The 16,154-nt window shown below is 44.8% G+C and overlaps 1 protein-coding gene across 5 annotated transcripts in view; it reads right to left on the bottom strand.

The window, feature by feature from the left end:
* Positions 1 to 145: 145 nt before the first annotated feature.
* Positions 146 to 16,154, bottom strand: part of LOC127568082 (homeobox-containing protein 1-like) — a 67,886-nt gene continuing 51,877 nt past the window's right edge. For 3 of the 5 annotated variants that reach the window (XM_052011368.1, XM_052011371.1, XM_052011369.1), the window contains 2 exons: positions 11,003 to 11,097; positions 146 to 9,061 (listed from right to left, as the gene is read on the bottom strand). In XM_052011368.1, the coding sequence (XP_051867328.1) occupies positions 8,921 to 9,061; positions 11,003 to 11,097 (236 nt within the window). In that variant the 3' untranslated portion in view covers positions 146 to 8,920. The remainder of the gene's footprint in view (positions 9,062 to 11,002; positions 11,098 to 16,154) is intronic. The other 2 variants (XM_052011370.1, XM_052011373.1) reach the window with 2 other exon arrangements.

Genomic DNA, 16,154 nt, shown 5'->3' with positions numbered 1-16,154 from the left:
AAGGCTTTTAAAAGGTTATCCTGTTCAGCTTCCAGTTTGGAAATCAAGTGACCTGTTTTAATGCAGACCTGTCACATTTCCTACATCGCCTCCCCCACCCCCCTCCCCACTCCATACCCCCCCCCCCCCCAAAACAAATCTGGCAAAGCCTGTTTTATTTTTCTTGGGTGGCAATGTTAATCTCTTCAGCTAGTCTGGCTATGGAAACACAAAAATGACTAAACTGATTTGGTAGAGTAAGTTATGAGCCATTTGAATGGCATCATTTTAAATTACCATTTACTTAATGTGACTTAATGAAAATTTACAAGCTGATTTTGTTAAAACACTGATGTTTCACCCTGTGGGTGAATCTGAGTACATGGTCCCCATTTCTGGAGTCGATGAGCAGTCACGGGGCAGATGTAATCTGATAATTATGGGAAGCAAAGACCTGTTTTCAGATATCACACTTCAAGGGTCAAACCATAATAGCTTGAAGCTAGACAATTACATCAAAAAAAATACTCTTGTTGACATCCACCCTTTGTCACTTAAAACGCTGAGAATTAGGCCAGAGTTGTGATGAATTTCAAGCTGTGACAATGACTTGGCTGCAGGGTAAAGGATCCAGGAGTGTGAATTTGCCCAATTCCTTGTCACACAAGCAGATCTGGCTCTGCTAAACAGTTGGAGGAACAAAATTGATGTGGATGTGCACAGGATGATCTTGCTCTCAAGTGTTGCTTTGAGGAGGATCAAGATGCCTTTTCAAACTGTTTGAAGGGAGGTGATGAAGCTTCCAGAACACCAGGAAGAACAATGATTTGATTTCTCTTTTTTTAAATAAAAAAGTAAATTTCATCCACTTCACCACAATGCTGAGGTAGGGCCAGAAATGTTCATCTCTGTACATTCAGTCGAACTATTACTTTCCCTTTTGTGGAAAAAGAAATAAATTGGTAAGAAGCAGAGAGGTTAAAAGCATGGAATGCTCCTGGGACTGATGAGGCAGAATCCATTGTAGCTTTTAAGAGAGAAAATTGGAGAAATAAGTGGTTCTATTCTCATGTACTGGAACTGGTTTTGCATTATCCCAGGATAACTCAATTGTTTGGTACAGCCAAGAACCATCAGCTGTGCTGCAAGAGTCCTTCGTTCTCTGCATGCCTGTCATTCCCACAATCAACAAATAGGTTCATAGTAAGCAATGAGCAGGAGAGCAGTGATCAGGAGTAATTGGTTGGGACAAGTTGGCATCAGTCATTAAAGAGGAAGGTGAGTATCAATAACATACTGTTATGTTTCTGTTTTAGGGTTGGTTTGAAGAGCCCTGCCACATCAATTTAAGTGGAGCGATTGGACTGATGGGTTCTGAACTCCTCATCCAATATTTGAGAGCTTATGCTCTCAAATCATGAATACAGTGGGGAGTGGAAATACTGTGTGTCCCTTGGTCATTACCTGCATAAACTCAAGGCTCCGACTTCAACAAAAATAAGAATGGATCACTGTTCTTTCTCAGCTACCTTTTTAAAGAGTGCTTTCCTCTAATGAATGTAAACCTATTTCTTACCACCAGTGAAAATTCACAGAGCAACAAGCGCAATCAGGCATGGTACCTCTCTGCTCTGGTGCCAGCTTCAGCTTTCCTGTACAAATTATAAGGAACAGAACAAAAACTAACTTTGGAAGTGTCCTCATGTGTACCAAATGTCTGAGGCCTGTATTACAGGAGGTGGAGCTGTATTACAGACATAAAACACACAGACAGTGGCTAAAATAGCAAATACAACATGTAAGACGGAAGGGCTATACCACCCCAAATCCTTTTAATCTGCAGCAAATTTCCTTTCTGCTTAGCAGAAAAATACATCAATTTATTACAGGACAAATCAAAGAACCGTGTCTTTATTGCAGGTACACATGGCTTTAAGATTGAACTAATTCTTCTGAAGGGTGCAGGGGAAGGAAACTGTTACCAAGAAAGCTTTTGATCAATTGGTTATCTGCTGAGACAGTAAGTACATAGGTGATGAATCCATTGCCTTCTACTCATTTCTACTGTCTCTGGATGCAATACTCCAAGCCACTACATAAAGCTCTTGAAAATGGCAAATTGATACCACAAGGAATCTGTTGTCACGCAAAGACATGGCTTTCATTGCTTCCCTGCTTTTTCATGCAGATTACACTGCCTGCACTAAATGACACAACTTGCAAGGTTTGTTACACGTAGCTGAATCAGTTGTCAAACAGTCTGGGCCTCAATCAGAAAACTGATCCATGTGAAAATATCAGCTCTTGGTTGTGATGTTTCAACTTACTACATAAAATTATTGAATATTAACCAATATGTTTCACTGTACTGTATCTGTAAACCAGTTTTCATGGTACATAGTTTATCCAAAGTTCTCTATCTGCTGCATTGTGACATTACAAAATGAACGTTAGAAGTAGAGCTTTTGTAATGTGGACACTTGGGCAAAACACTTGTTCCCCACCCTGTATTCCCTTAATACCAAGGAGCATTGAAGGTCAGTGTGGTGGCCAAATCCCAGTGGGTTTGTTTCCTGAAGGATGTTAGTGAATCAGTTGGTCACCTTGTTCACCCTAACCCTACCATGGAGGGATCTTGAACTTGTTCACCTTTGATCAGTTGTCCAAGAATGTTACTACAAAGATGACGTGAGTGGCACTTGCAGATGGGAATAAGGAGGACACCAATGATTTTCAGGGGTTGGCCTCTCCTGCCAGAAATCCTGATGTCCTTGCATTACACAAGGATCAGAATTAAAGACCCTGGCAGGAGCTGGAATCAGCTTCACAGACCAGCAGACAGCCAAGTACACAGGCACCGTGTCTGCTCTAAGGTGGAGTGCAGCCACCAGGCCACACAGCACTGACACATCCTGTGCCTGTTATTGATCGGCTCAGCCATGGGTTACTTCCCTGTGAAAGGACACAGGCAGCAGCTCCACATGGCTGTGCAGAGTTATGTGGAGCCAACTTCCAATCTGCTCAAATAGTTTAACTTGACATTCACTTAACTTACAACATAACAAGACCTGCATTCAGAGAAAGAAACCCTGCCCCAGCTGAAATGAATCAGTCTTTAAGACTAGGGGCACAGTGAGAGACAGCGTAATCTTGGATTACACATGTTAAGTACTGAAAACAATGTTTTTAAAACTCAAGCATTCATCACAGTGTGCTGTGGCCTACGGGGCTGAGTCTGTGAGATCGGTGTAGACCAGACTGGGGAAGGATCAAGTCTCCTGCAGCACATGTTTACACCAGTTTTTATAGTAATCCAGTGATTCTGTGGCCACCATTATTGATACTACATTCATCTAATTGAAAATCAATTCTCTAGCACGAGGTTTCACAGCATCAGTGCAGATCTGAGTTGCTAGATAACATCACCAATGCACTGCTGACTGCCTGTGGCAAAAGCTCCTGCTGTGTTCTAACCAAAGTGTTAACCTGCCCAGAGTTGAAATCTAATTTTCAACTAGCAAAGAAACTTCATATAACTTACACAGTGCCGCACTAAAGACCATTAGTTGTGTAATCGCAATTCAAGGTTGTGAAGAGCACCATTAAAAAATCATTATGTTTAAATTCAGAGTGAAAGGAGCTTTTAGAGAAATCAGTTTTGAATCTGACCTGGGGTAGATTGGCCATGATGGGGGGGGGGGGGGGGGGGGGGGGTGGTGAAGAGGGTGGAGGGACCAGGGTGGGCTACTCCTGCTCCTAGTTTTTGTATGGGATGAACACTCTGTCAACCACACTCCCTCCTTCTCATTGTCCCACAAGATCTAAAGAACTGTCACAATAAAATGCCCTCAAGCTGTGACTCACCAGTTCACATCACACAAGTGCAACCTATTCGGTACATTGGCACACACAGGAAGATGGCACAGACAATAACTGAGACGAGCAACAGTTCTGACATTATTGGGCGTGAGTTGGCTTGGATTCTGGGTCAACTTACATTTTAGTGACTACAGCCTTTACACAGGCAGTAGGTCAAAGACATCTGATAGCGCAGCTCTTCCTCCCTTCCCCAGCACCATCAGCAGGACCACCAATGAATCGAGTAGCCGGGAGCTCAGAAAACAAAGTAGAAGCAGGAGAAGGCTCTTCAGTCCCTCACCTGCTCCTCCATGAGATCTTTTACCTCGGAGCCACTTTCCTGCAAAAACCCCCCATTCCCTTATTGATCAAAACTCTATTTGATCTCGGTCTGGAATATGCTCAGAATGGAGGCTCCGCAGCCCTGTTGGTTAGAGAATTCCTAACGTTAATGAAGGGAGATCTTATAGAGGTATACAAAATTATGTGGGATATAGATTGGGTGAATGCATGCAGGCTTTTTCTACCTGAGGTTGGGTGAGACTAGAACTAGAGGACATAGGTTTAGGGTGAAAGGTGAAATATTTAAGGGGAAACTTCTTCACTCAGAGGGTGGTGCGAGTGTGGAATGAGCTGCCAATGGAAGTGGTGGACGCGGGTTCAATTGTAACATTTAAGAGAGGCTTGGATAGGTACATGGACCATATCCCTCCATCCAGGTGCAGGTAGATGGGACTAGGCAGAAGATCAGGCGGCATGGGACTAGATGGGCTGAAAGGCCCGTTTCTGTGCTGTAGTACTCGTTGACTCTGGAGAGGGTGCAGAAGAGATTTACGAGGATGCTGCCTGGACTAGAGGGCCTGAGTTATAGGGAGAGGTTGCTTTATTCTCTGGAGCCTAGGAGAATGATGGGGTCACCTCACTGAAGTTTATAAAATCGTGAAGGGTATGGCTAAGGTGGATGGTGATAGTCTTATCCCCAGGGTTGGGCAGTCCAAATGTAAAGGGCACAGACACAAGATAAGAGGGAAGAGATTTTTAAAAAAAAGACTTGAGGTAACTTCTTTACACAGCTGCCAGAGGAAGTGGTCGAGATGAGTACAACTGCAACATTTAAGAGGCATTTGGATAGGGGAGGGGCTTGGAGGGTTATGGCCTGAACGCAGGCAACTGAGACTAGCAGGGAGGATGCTGTGGTCGGCGTGGACCAGTTGGGCTGAAGGGCCTGTTTCCATGCTGTATGACTCTATTCACCCGCCTCCAGGTGCCGAAGTGTCCGGCTGATCTTTTAGACTCTCAGCCCTGGATCTAGTCATCCAAAGCAGGGGAATCATTATCCCTACATCTGCACTGTCAGGCCCTGTGAGGGTGTTGCATGTTTCAATGAGATCAACTTGCATTCTTCTGAACTATGTAGCGGCCCGGCTGGTGAAACTCTCCCCATACAACAAGCCTATTGCCCCGGGAATTCTCACACTCCCTCTATCATGTCACTATATTATTTTGCACTGCCTACAAGGTCATTCAGTCCATCAAGTCTATGCTAGCTATCAGACATCCCATCAATCCCAACTCATCCCCATCTCTCTGACAGTGCAGGTGAGAAAGAAGCCAGTTCCGGTGATCCAAGGCTGCTAGTGGAAACAGGAACACGTGGTCCTAACCAAGTGGACGGTGGTGCAGAGGCAATGCTGGGATGAAGTGTTGAAGACTACAGGCAAGCTGAGAACAAGATTATCCTCATTCTGGTTCTTTCACCCAATCTGATAACACTGCCAAATTCACTGTTCTATAATTACAGCTACCTATCATCCCAAGGCTAATTTCAGTCCTGGTTACACTAGTTGTCACTACAGAAGTGTGTCTAGTTTGTGAACACAAACATCCAATTGAAAAATTATGACTTTTAGGTTTATTTGGGATATCCTTAAATTAATCCCTGACTTTATAATGTACACATGACTTCAGTGCTCTTTGCTAACACAGCTGCTTCTGTAGTTGTACAATAACCCAGGTACTCTTTGCACATAACAGAGGCAGGTGGAGCTCTAAATGCATGGAGAAAACTGACAGCCCAGTTTTAAAAGTGCAGAGGTTTTTCCATCATGAATGGCACTGTAGAAAACTAAACATCGCCTCCAAGCACAACCGTCAAAAGCAACTCCATTCGTCTTTCATCTCATTACTGATTCAGCGCACAATGCATTTAACTTCACAAGTTTGATTCATGATTATTGATGTGAAATATTTTGTGACCTTTGAAAGCTGGAATAAGGTATCCCCTTCTTTTTCCAACTGCTGCAGAGATGACTACATCTCTCTCTTTGAAAGCAACTCTTTTGTTCTGGTGCCCACACTTGCAAAATCAATGCAAGAAGCTGAGACACAGGAGACTGCAGATGCTGGAATCTGGAACAACACACAATCTGCTGGAGGAACTCAGTGGGTAGAGCAGCATCTGGTTGGGGGGGGGGGGGGGGCGGGGGGAGGTTGGTGGGAGGAATTGTCAACGCGGAGCCAAACTCTTGTTATGTGCAAACCCCACATAATCAGATATTTTATCATCAGGACCGATGCAGGGTTTCCACCCGAAACGTTGACCATTCCTTCTCCTCCACAGATGCTGCTTGACCCCCCCCCCCGAGTTCCTCCAGCAGATTGTTTGTTACTCAGTGCTCCAAGCTTGTAGTTCTGACTGCAGCCTCTCTTGAGACGGTTAGAGTCATACAGCAAGCAACAGGCCCTTTGGCCCACTGAGACTGCACTGACCATCAAACAACCACTGACATTATTCCCATACTGATCCCAATTTTATTTCCTCCATATTCCCACCAACTCCACCCAGATTCTACCATTCAGTGGTGGGGAAGTCTTCAATATGAAATCAATACTTGTTGGCTAAGGATAGAGAAGAATGGGTTAAATAGATTGCTTCCCCTTATAGACTGTGTCACTACGTACCCTCGGGTTGCTTGCTAAGACAATGCTGATCAGTTCAATGTAGCGTCAGTTGGAGGAGATTGCTGAGTCCTGCTGTAACTGCAATGACCACTTATTCAAAGTCAATCAGCCAACAAAATGACATACCGATTTACCCACAGGGAAGAGGAGAGACAAAGTAGAGCAAGATGTATTTCACAACTTGTATACCAAGAAATTGTGGAATGAAGGGGTGTAAAACAGCATAACTGCCCACTCTTACTCAATAGTGACCGAAAATGCTGCCAATACTCATTATGGTAGGTGGCATTTATAGAGAACGACGCTTTCATTTCTTGTTCTATCTCTGACTTTTCTTTAATCTGATAAAAGATATTCAACCTGAAATCTCTACTGATCTCTCTCTATGGTTGCTATCCGACCTGCTGAGGATTTCCAGCCTTTTCTGTTTCAGATTTCCAGAATCTATGGTATTTTGCTTTTGTACGTTTCATGTCCATTGAAGTCAATGGTTCTATTACATGGGGCATTAATCTCGGTGCCAGTATGACTGCATCTATTCTAGAAACCTGCCCAAGTTCGATTACACACCCACCCCATTCCCTATGCCAATCCTGTATTTTGAACTAGAGGTGAATTTTCTGAGTTGGGCCAAAGACACTTAATAAACATCTCTTTACAGAGAAGCTGGTAACACCCGTCTGTGTTAACACACAGCAAAGGGATCTCTTAACATCCATCTCTTCCCTCCCCCAACTCTCCTGGGAAGTGGAGAGGCTCTCTGGAAAGATTCATCTTGGCTTCAGTCCCTACCCACACAGGTACTGGAAGGTGTTGATCTGGTGAGGAAACTGCAGACTGACAGAGCCCCCATCCTCGCCCAGCTGTCCGCAGCGAGCCACATAGCATCTCACAATCACCACAGTTCATTCAGCACAAGTCGAGGCGCCCACTGTTTTCAGGGTAAGACTGGTTTCTAAGAATCCCTCTGCTAGTGACTGGCTGCATGAAACTACACTGATGAGCCAACCTTGTTCCTCAGGTTTTTCTTGGACCATGCAACAACTTGGAATGAAAATGGATCTCCCTCTAATGCAAAGTGGCCCATCAATGGTGTGTTGATTGGCGTCTGCTGTGGCAGTGTTGATCCAAGTGGTAATAACTTCTTTTTGCCACCTCTACAAAGTGATCAGGTCATCAACTGCGGCAGATTTAGTCTCTGCATGGTCACTGCCACAGCACGAGACCCTGGACTGGATGTGGAGCCAAACCCTTGCGATGTAACAAATCCAACAATAATCAGGTGTTTTGTCACGTCCAGTCTCAACGGCCTTCACTTGTCGGTCTGGTAATGGTGGTGCGTAGATGCAAGTGGTTGGTGCTGGTGTCGCCATTTGTCATTCGACATTAGCGGCTGCCGTTCCCCATCCCATTCATTGCACAGTCAGCTCTTTTGTTGACTTTTGTGTCAGTATGGAAGGCTGCCAGTGTGCCCTGCCGGAACTCTTCCTTCCTTCCTTCAAGCCCAGAGATGGGCCTGCACTTGCTGTTTTATGAACGACAGTCCAATATTTTTCTGAACCAGCCAGAGTTCAGTACCTACGTTTATCCCTGGTAACAGATGCCAGGGCCAGATACAGTAATCCCAGGGAGACTTGGGTGAGGGAGGTGCATTCTGAATGAGGAACGTCAAACATTGGAGGTTGCAACCAGCACGTCCATTGCATAGTACTCCGAATCCGCAGCGCTGGAAAGCTGAAACTCCCTCAGCTGGAATGAAGGGGACATTTGCAGAGCAAAGGGCCGGCAGAGGTTGAGAGGACCTGTTGAGCTAAAGTAGCACAGGCTTGAGAAGCACTGCCTTGAGGTTACGGGTGCTGGGCTCAGGAACACGTCATGCTGGGATGAGAGGACCCCAGGAATGTTTGCAACCACAGGAGCATCTCCAGGCAGGACTTTGGAGGGCTGCTGGGTGAGAGGCACAATTTCTGCCCAAGGCTCCCAGCAGGATAACTTACTGCAATTGAATGAAGGGAACCCTATTGACTAGTTCAAGATAAGATCACGCACAGATATATTGAGATTACATTAAGGATCGGGTAGTCCAATGATGTCCCAAGTCTCAGCTGTTTCCTACAGCGTTTCAGTCATCTTCAACCACTTCTCTCTTTATCTCACCCCCTCCTTGTCTGGCTAGTGCCAGGATGGAGTGATTGACTGCAGCCATTTCGACAGCTAACGAGATAGGATCTTGCTGGGGATCACTGTGACTTGTGTTATCATCCTGTGTTTAGAAAAACAAAAATTGTTCATCAGGCGAATTGGGAACTTGTCAAGGACAAATTTCTCCTCTCTTAGCTCCTAGGATTTTGTGCACACTTTCCAAGAGGAGTTACTAGGCGGTCAGAAAGCAGAGACTGTAATCCTCCCTGCAAACCCTGACATCCTTCCACCCTCCCACCTCCATTCAACCCTCCCCTACAAACTACCCCTACTTAGGAAGATTACATTGATTTAACTGCAGCTTTCAATCAGGATCTGTAGAATCAGCAGAAATTTAAAGCTCGAACCTTGCTTGTTTATATCTCGGCACATGAACAGTTCATTAACCCTGTCACAACAGTATTGCAACTTGTTTCAAATTCTCCACCAAATTTGAAGAGAAATATCAGCCATAAAACAAGATTCAGTGTAAAACTCTGTGCGGCGTACAGTTTGCAAGATGTCAGTGGGCAGTGGCAAGGCAATAAAAATGGTCTTGGGTCTGTAGACTAGGTGTGGGATACAGTCAGACAAGAGGCCCTCATCCTAATCAGTGGGCAAGCTACAGTAATGAAATTCCTGAGGAGAGAGCAATGGATTTCCTTCGGCAACATTGTGGTTTCCTAAACTACCTCATTGACTTAATAGGTTTAAGGATTAATTGTGTACTGTGGTCTGTAAATTTGCAGGCTTACCACATAATACTTAGTCACGTTATCTCTTGGACTGGTCTCAAACACCTGAGGGAGTTGTTGAGGGATTTTATACTGGCCTAGGTTTCACTTCCAGTTTTTAAAACTCTCTTGGAAAAATATATGGGGGTAGACAGTCACGATGGTCCAATGCGTGGCACAGACCTAATGATCCAGCTAGTCTGTGGGTTTTCTCTCTTCCCTTATCAGAAGGATACTAGTGAGCAGCTGGGATTTATAGTGGTTAGCACAATGCTATTACAGCCCCAGCAACCTGGGGTTCAATTCCCGCCGCTGTCTGTAAGGAGTTTGTACGTTCTCCCCGTGTCTGCGTGGGTTTCCTCCAGGTGCTCCGGTTTCCTCCCACATTCCAAAAACGTACAGGTTAGGAAGTTGCGGGCATGCTATGTTGGCGCTGGAAGCGTGGCGACACTTGCAGGCTGCCCCCGGAACACTCTACACAAAAGATGCATTTCACTGTGTGTTTTGATGTACATGTGACTAATAAAGATCTTATCTTACATTGTGACAGTATGTCACAAGTTAGCAGATTCAACTAACAAATTACCATGGTGAAGATGGACACTGGGGATCAGTTTGGTGTTCAGTTCTGGTCTCCACAATACAGAAGGGATGAGGCCATTTAGTAGAATGGCTCCAGGAGTCAGGAGCTTCAGTTATATGGAGATACTGGGGTTTGAACAACTTAGAACGGAACAGCAGATTTAATAGAAATATTCAAAATCATTTGTGGTTTTAACAGAAGAAGAAACTGTTTCCAGGGCAGAAGGGTCATCAACCAAAGGGCACAGATTTTAGTTGAAATGCAAAACAAAACACAAGAAATAAACACAACTTTTAGTCTGGAACATGCTGTCTGAGAGATTAGATAGTCACTTGCAAAACAGCATTCGATAAACTACTCAAATATTTACAGTGAAGGCCATAGGTGAAGAGCTGGTGAACAGACAGTACCACCAAAGGCAGCCACTATGGGGCAAATGCCCACTTTTGGTGTGTCAATTTATGATCTGTACCCCAATTTGGAAACAGATTGTGTGGGCAGGACTGATAAAGCAGGCTTGCCTTCACATTGTCTTTGATAGAGCAGCCCACTGCCTGACTTCACCTCATGTGAGATACCACAGGCTACCACAAGACTGTACCCAGTATGTGAAGCTCTTAATGTGATGAGATTATTTAAGGAAAAAGAGTGCAGATAGCTGAGAACACTACTGACAATCTAACGGAATACAAGTAACAACCTCTACCTGCTCCATGAAATCGCTCCCATCGATATCATCACTATTGGAATGTCCACCTGGGCTCTGTACATCGATACCATGCGTTTCTAGGATTGCTGCTTCTTTGAAAAAGCAAAATTTCCATAAGAAAATATCACTATACAAAACAACTAGAAGCCCCGGGAGCTTCCTGGAAGCCCAGAAACACCAGCCGTCTGTGTACGGTGGGGAAGATCAAACACCCAATTGAAAATAAGACAACAGCCCTAATAAACTCAAATGCACCACCACCTTCCTCCCCCTCCCACACCAACCGTGCAGGCTATTGATATGCATGCATCTGCTGCAATCGCAGCCAAGGCTCTGGTCTTCTCCACACAGACTCGTCACGCAGTTCTCCTTGAATTCGAAGGCAGAATACAAGGTTAATGGCAGGACTCTTAGCAGCGTGGAGGAACAGAGGGATCTTGGGGTCCACGTCCATAGATCCCTCAAGGTTGCCATGCAGGTCGATAGGGTTGTTAAGAAGGCGTATGGAGTGTTGGCCTTCATTAGTCGGGGTATTGAGTTCAAGAGCCGTCAGCTGATGTTGCAGCTCTATAGAACTCTGGTCAGACCGCACTTGGAGTATTGTGTTCAGTTCTGGTCGCCTCATTATAGAAAGGATGTGGAAGCTTTAGAGAGGGTGCAGAGGAGATTTACCAGGATGCTGCCTGGATGTCTTATGAGGATAGGTTGAGTGAGCTAGGGCTTTTCTCTTTGGAGAGGAGGATGAGAGGCAACTTGATAGAGGTGTACAAGATGATAAGAGGCATAGATCGAGTGGACAGTCAGAGACTTTTTCCCAGGGCAACAATGGCTAACACGAGGGGGCATAATTTTAAGGTGATTGGAGGAAGGTATAAGGGGGATGTCAGGGGTAAGTATTTTACACAGAGAGTGGTGGGTGCGTGGAACACACTGCCGGCAGAGGTTGTGGGGGCAGATACATTAGGGACATTTAAGAGACTCTTAGATAGACACATGAATGATGGAGATATGGAGGGCTATGTGGGAGGGAAGGGTGAGATGGATCTTAGAGCAGGATAAATGTCGGCACAACATTGTGGGACGAAGGGCTGGTACTGTGTGTAGTGTTCTATGTTCCACTCTCGTAAGAGGTGTTGACAGGCAGGTGACCAGTGCCGATCATTGTGTGGACCACCATCAGAGGATATATCAGAAATAGGAGCATTCCAACCCTTCAGTCCATCTATTAAGCAGCAAGGTTGTTAGTGACCTTGTGCCTTATCCTTTTCCCCACCCAAGCTCTGAATTCACTTACTTTTCAAAACTCAATTGATCTCAAAGTTTGAGCTGGAGGTGGAGGATTCTGAGGATCTCATCTCAGTCCTAATTAACTAATCCTATATCCCCAGTTTAAGACTCTCCAGCCTGAGGAATCAATCTCTGTGTCTCAGTGACATCTCCTCTCATTCTTCTAAACAAATTCTTTTAAACCCCTTATAATGTGCTGTTACGCCAGAATTTTTCATCCCAGGTACGAAAACTAATTCAAAAAAATCAGGAAAAAACAGAAAGTGATGGAAACACTCAACAGTTCAGGCAGCACCTATGGAGAGAGAAACAGAGTTAATGCTTTAGGCTGATGACCTTTCATAACTCTGTTGCTCCCTCCACAGATGCTGCCTGGGCTGCTGAATATTTCCAGTGTTTGGTTTTATTTCCCATTTCACAACAGTGTTGAAGAGCAGAGAGACCTTGGGGTGCTAATCCACAGCTTGTCAAAAGTGGCTACAGGTAGATAGGGTGGTTAAGAAGGCTTATGGAATGCTTACTTTCATTGATTGAGGTACTGAGTATAGGAGTCAAGAAGCTGTGATGCATCTCTATAGAACTCTGGTTAGGCCGCATTTAGAGTATTGCGTGCAGTTCTGGTCACCTCACTATAGGAAGGACGTCGAGGCTTTAGAGAGGGTGCAGAGGAGGTTTACGAGGATGTTGCCTGGATTAGAGGGTATGAGCTATCAGGAGAGGCTGGACAAACTTGGGCTCTTTTCCCTGGAGCAGCGGAGGCTGAGGGCTGATCTGTTGGAAGTGTATAAAATTATGAGAGGCATAGATAGGGTAGAAAAGCAATATCTTTTTCCCATTATTGAGCGATCCAATACCAGAGGGCATGCGTTTAAGGTGAGAGGGGGTAGGTTCAGAACAAGCATGAGGGGTACGTTTTTTACTGAGAGAGTGGTGGATGCCTGGAATGTGTTGCCTGATAGGGTGGTGGAGGCAAATTCATTGGGGGCTTTTAAGAGGGGCTTGGATGGGCACATGAATGAGAGGAAAACAAGAGGTATAAGGGCATTCTGTAGGTAGGAGGGATTAGCTATGTCAGCACAACATTGTGGGCTGAAGGGCCTGTTCTGTGCTGTACTGTTCTATGTTCTATGTTCAAGCAAATGCAGATTTTGCTTCTAAATAAGGGATATACTGATTGGCTATGCTTTTAAAGTAAAGGCGGGTGTCAGATTTGAGATGACAACGGTGTTTTAATGAGGGTAAAATTGGAGCAATGCAGATGACCTGAGGAAGCCGAGTTTCCATGAGAATATGCACAGTTGTTTCACCCTACAGAGAGCACAGGACACGTCAGGAAGTTCTACAGCAACATTTCCTTCTCGTGATGGATTTGTGACAGGACTTGTGTTATTTTGCTGAGCTGTGTGAAGGTGTGGCAGGAATCGGGAAGATTAACGTCATATAATGCTCACTGGACAATGTACATGGGTAAATGAAATAAGCTCAGCTCAGACATCCCTCCTGTTTAGAAAACCCATTGCGAATTAATGTTTGAAGTTCAGACAATGAGTTGGACAAGAATGAATCACAACCACTCTCTGTAGCAGCACATGACCTGGGGGTGGGGAGGGATGGTAAATACAGAAAACCTACAGATTTATACCATAGTAAATGGAAATAAATTCACTTGTGCTATTATCAATTATGTAAAAAGGACAATAGAATTACTGGTAGAAGTAGTTTAGAGTCATAGAGTCATACAGCACGGAATCAGGCCCTTTGGCCCAACCAGTCCATGCTGACCTAGGTACCCATCTAAACTAATCCCATTTGCCTGCGTTTGGCCCAATAGAGTCAGACAGCACGGAAAAATGAAGGAGTGTACGAGAACTTAGGGTTTACAGCTACGTATCAGGAATGGCTGAAAGGATTGGCATTTCTCTTCAGAGAGGAAGGCTAATGGAGGGTTTTTAGATTCTGGGGATCCGAAGTCACTGATAGGTCTTTATCTGATAGCAGTTATTGCTTTAAGCCGAGAGCAAGAATGTGAAACTCAGAGGAAACCCTTGGACAAAAAGTAGCTCAGATACATTTAAAAAGGAAACTGATGAGAAAGAATGGAAAGATGGGCTGAAAGGCTGAGCATGACCGTGTATGTTCATGGTGGATGAACAACACCAAGTAAATTGGTTTATTATTGTCACATGCAATGAAGTGCAGTGAAAAACTTTGTTTTGCATGCCATCCATACAGATCATTTCACCACATCAGTGTGTTGAGGTAGTACAAGGGAAAACAATAACAGAATGCAGAATGAAGTGTTACAGCTACAGAGGACGTGCAGTGCAGGCAGACAATAAGGTGCAAGGTCATAACGAGGTAGATTGTGAGGTCAAGAACTGTATCAATGGGGACACAATGCTGGAATCTGGAGTAACAAACAATCTGGAGGACTCAGCTGGTTGAGCAGCATCGAGCAGTTCCTCCAGCAGGTACTATAGATGGGTACTTGATGGTCAACATCGACATTGTGGACCCAAGGGCCTGTTTTGGTGCTGTATGACTCTATGAGATGTTGTTCCTTGGAATTTACTTTGGGCTTCACTGGAACCATGTAGGAGGCCAAGGACACCTTGCTCAGAATGGCAATGAGATGGTGAATTAAAATGAAGGGAAGCTGGAAGCTCAGGGTCACCATGGTTAATGGAACAGAGGTGACCTGGGAAACATTCACCCAATCTGCATTTGGTTTCTGTAATGTACCACGAGGTCAGTACTGAACACAGTGCACTAAATCGGAAGTGCAAAGGAACCCCTGCTTCACCAGGTGGGAGTGTTTGGGTCCTTTGGTGGTGGGAAGAGAAGGGCATCTCCTGTGGCTGCGTGGGAAGGTGGCAGGGGCAGGCTGTTGACTGGCGGAGATGGAGGGGTGAATCAGGGAGTTACGGAGAGATGGTCCCTTTAGGATACTGGAAATTTGGTGGTGGGGAAGTAGTGGTTATTCAAGGGAAGTTGTGTCTGGTGGTGGGATCACATTGATAGAATGGACAATGATCTGTCGAACTTGAAGACCACTTGAGTAGATGATGAAGAAAAGAGAACCCTAGGCCCTGGGTGGGAGCAGAAGTGAAGGAAATGGAGCAGACACAGTTGAGAGCCCCGACAAATGTAGAAGGGGGGGAAGCCAGAGTCAAGGAAAAGAGAATATATCCCAGAGGCACTGGTGTGGAAAGTCTCTTCATAGAACAGGGAAGACAGAGAAACTGGGAGAATGGACTGGAGTCCTTACAGGAAGCAGGGTGCGAGGAGATATAGTCAAGGTAGCTGTGGGATTGTAATGGATACCGGTCGCTAACCCATCTCCTGAGAAGGGGAAGAGTCAGTGATGGACCATGTGGATGTAATAGATTTGGATTTTAAAAATGCTTTCAACAAGGTGCCACAAAGAAGGATAAGTTGCAAGACGAGGGCTGACGGTGCAGGAGGTAATACATTAGCTGGAAAGAGGATTAGTTAACTAGCACGAAGTGGCACGTTGGGATAAGGAGGTTATTTTCAGTTTGACAGCCTGTAACCAGTGGATCAAGAACACTGCAGCTGTTAACAGTGAAGCACGGAAGGTTAACACACAGGAGCAAGAGGTAATTGGGAAAGTTAATGGAATACTGGCATATTTTGAAGGGTTGGAGCGTAAAATGAAGAAATATGGCTACAATTATGCAAGGCGCTAATGAGACAACATCTACAGTACTGTATACAGATTTGGTTCCTTTATATAAAAGGAAAAATATATCATCATTCAAGGCAGTTCAGAGAAGGTTCACTAGGATAATCCCAGACATGGATGGATTATTTTTTTGTTAGAGAAAAAGGTCGAACAGGC

Source organism: Pristis pectinata, chromosome 3 (assembly GCF_009764475.1).
Source record: "Pristis pectinata isolate sPriPec2 chromosome 3, sPriPec2.1.pri, whole genome shotgun sequence".
In the NCBI taxonomy this organism is placed as follows: domain Eukaryota; kingdom Metazoa; phylum Chordata; class Chondrichthyes; order Rhinopristiformes; family Pristidae; genus Pristis; species Pristis pectinata.
Note: the sequence above shows the minus strand (reverse complement) of the source record. Positions and strands in the feature narration are given on the sequence as shown.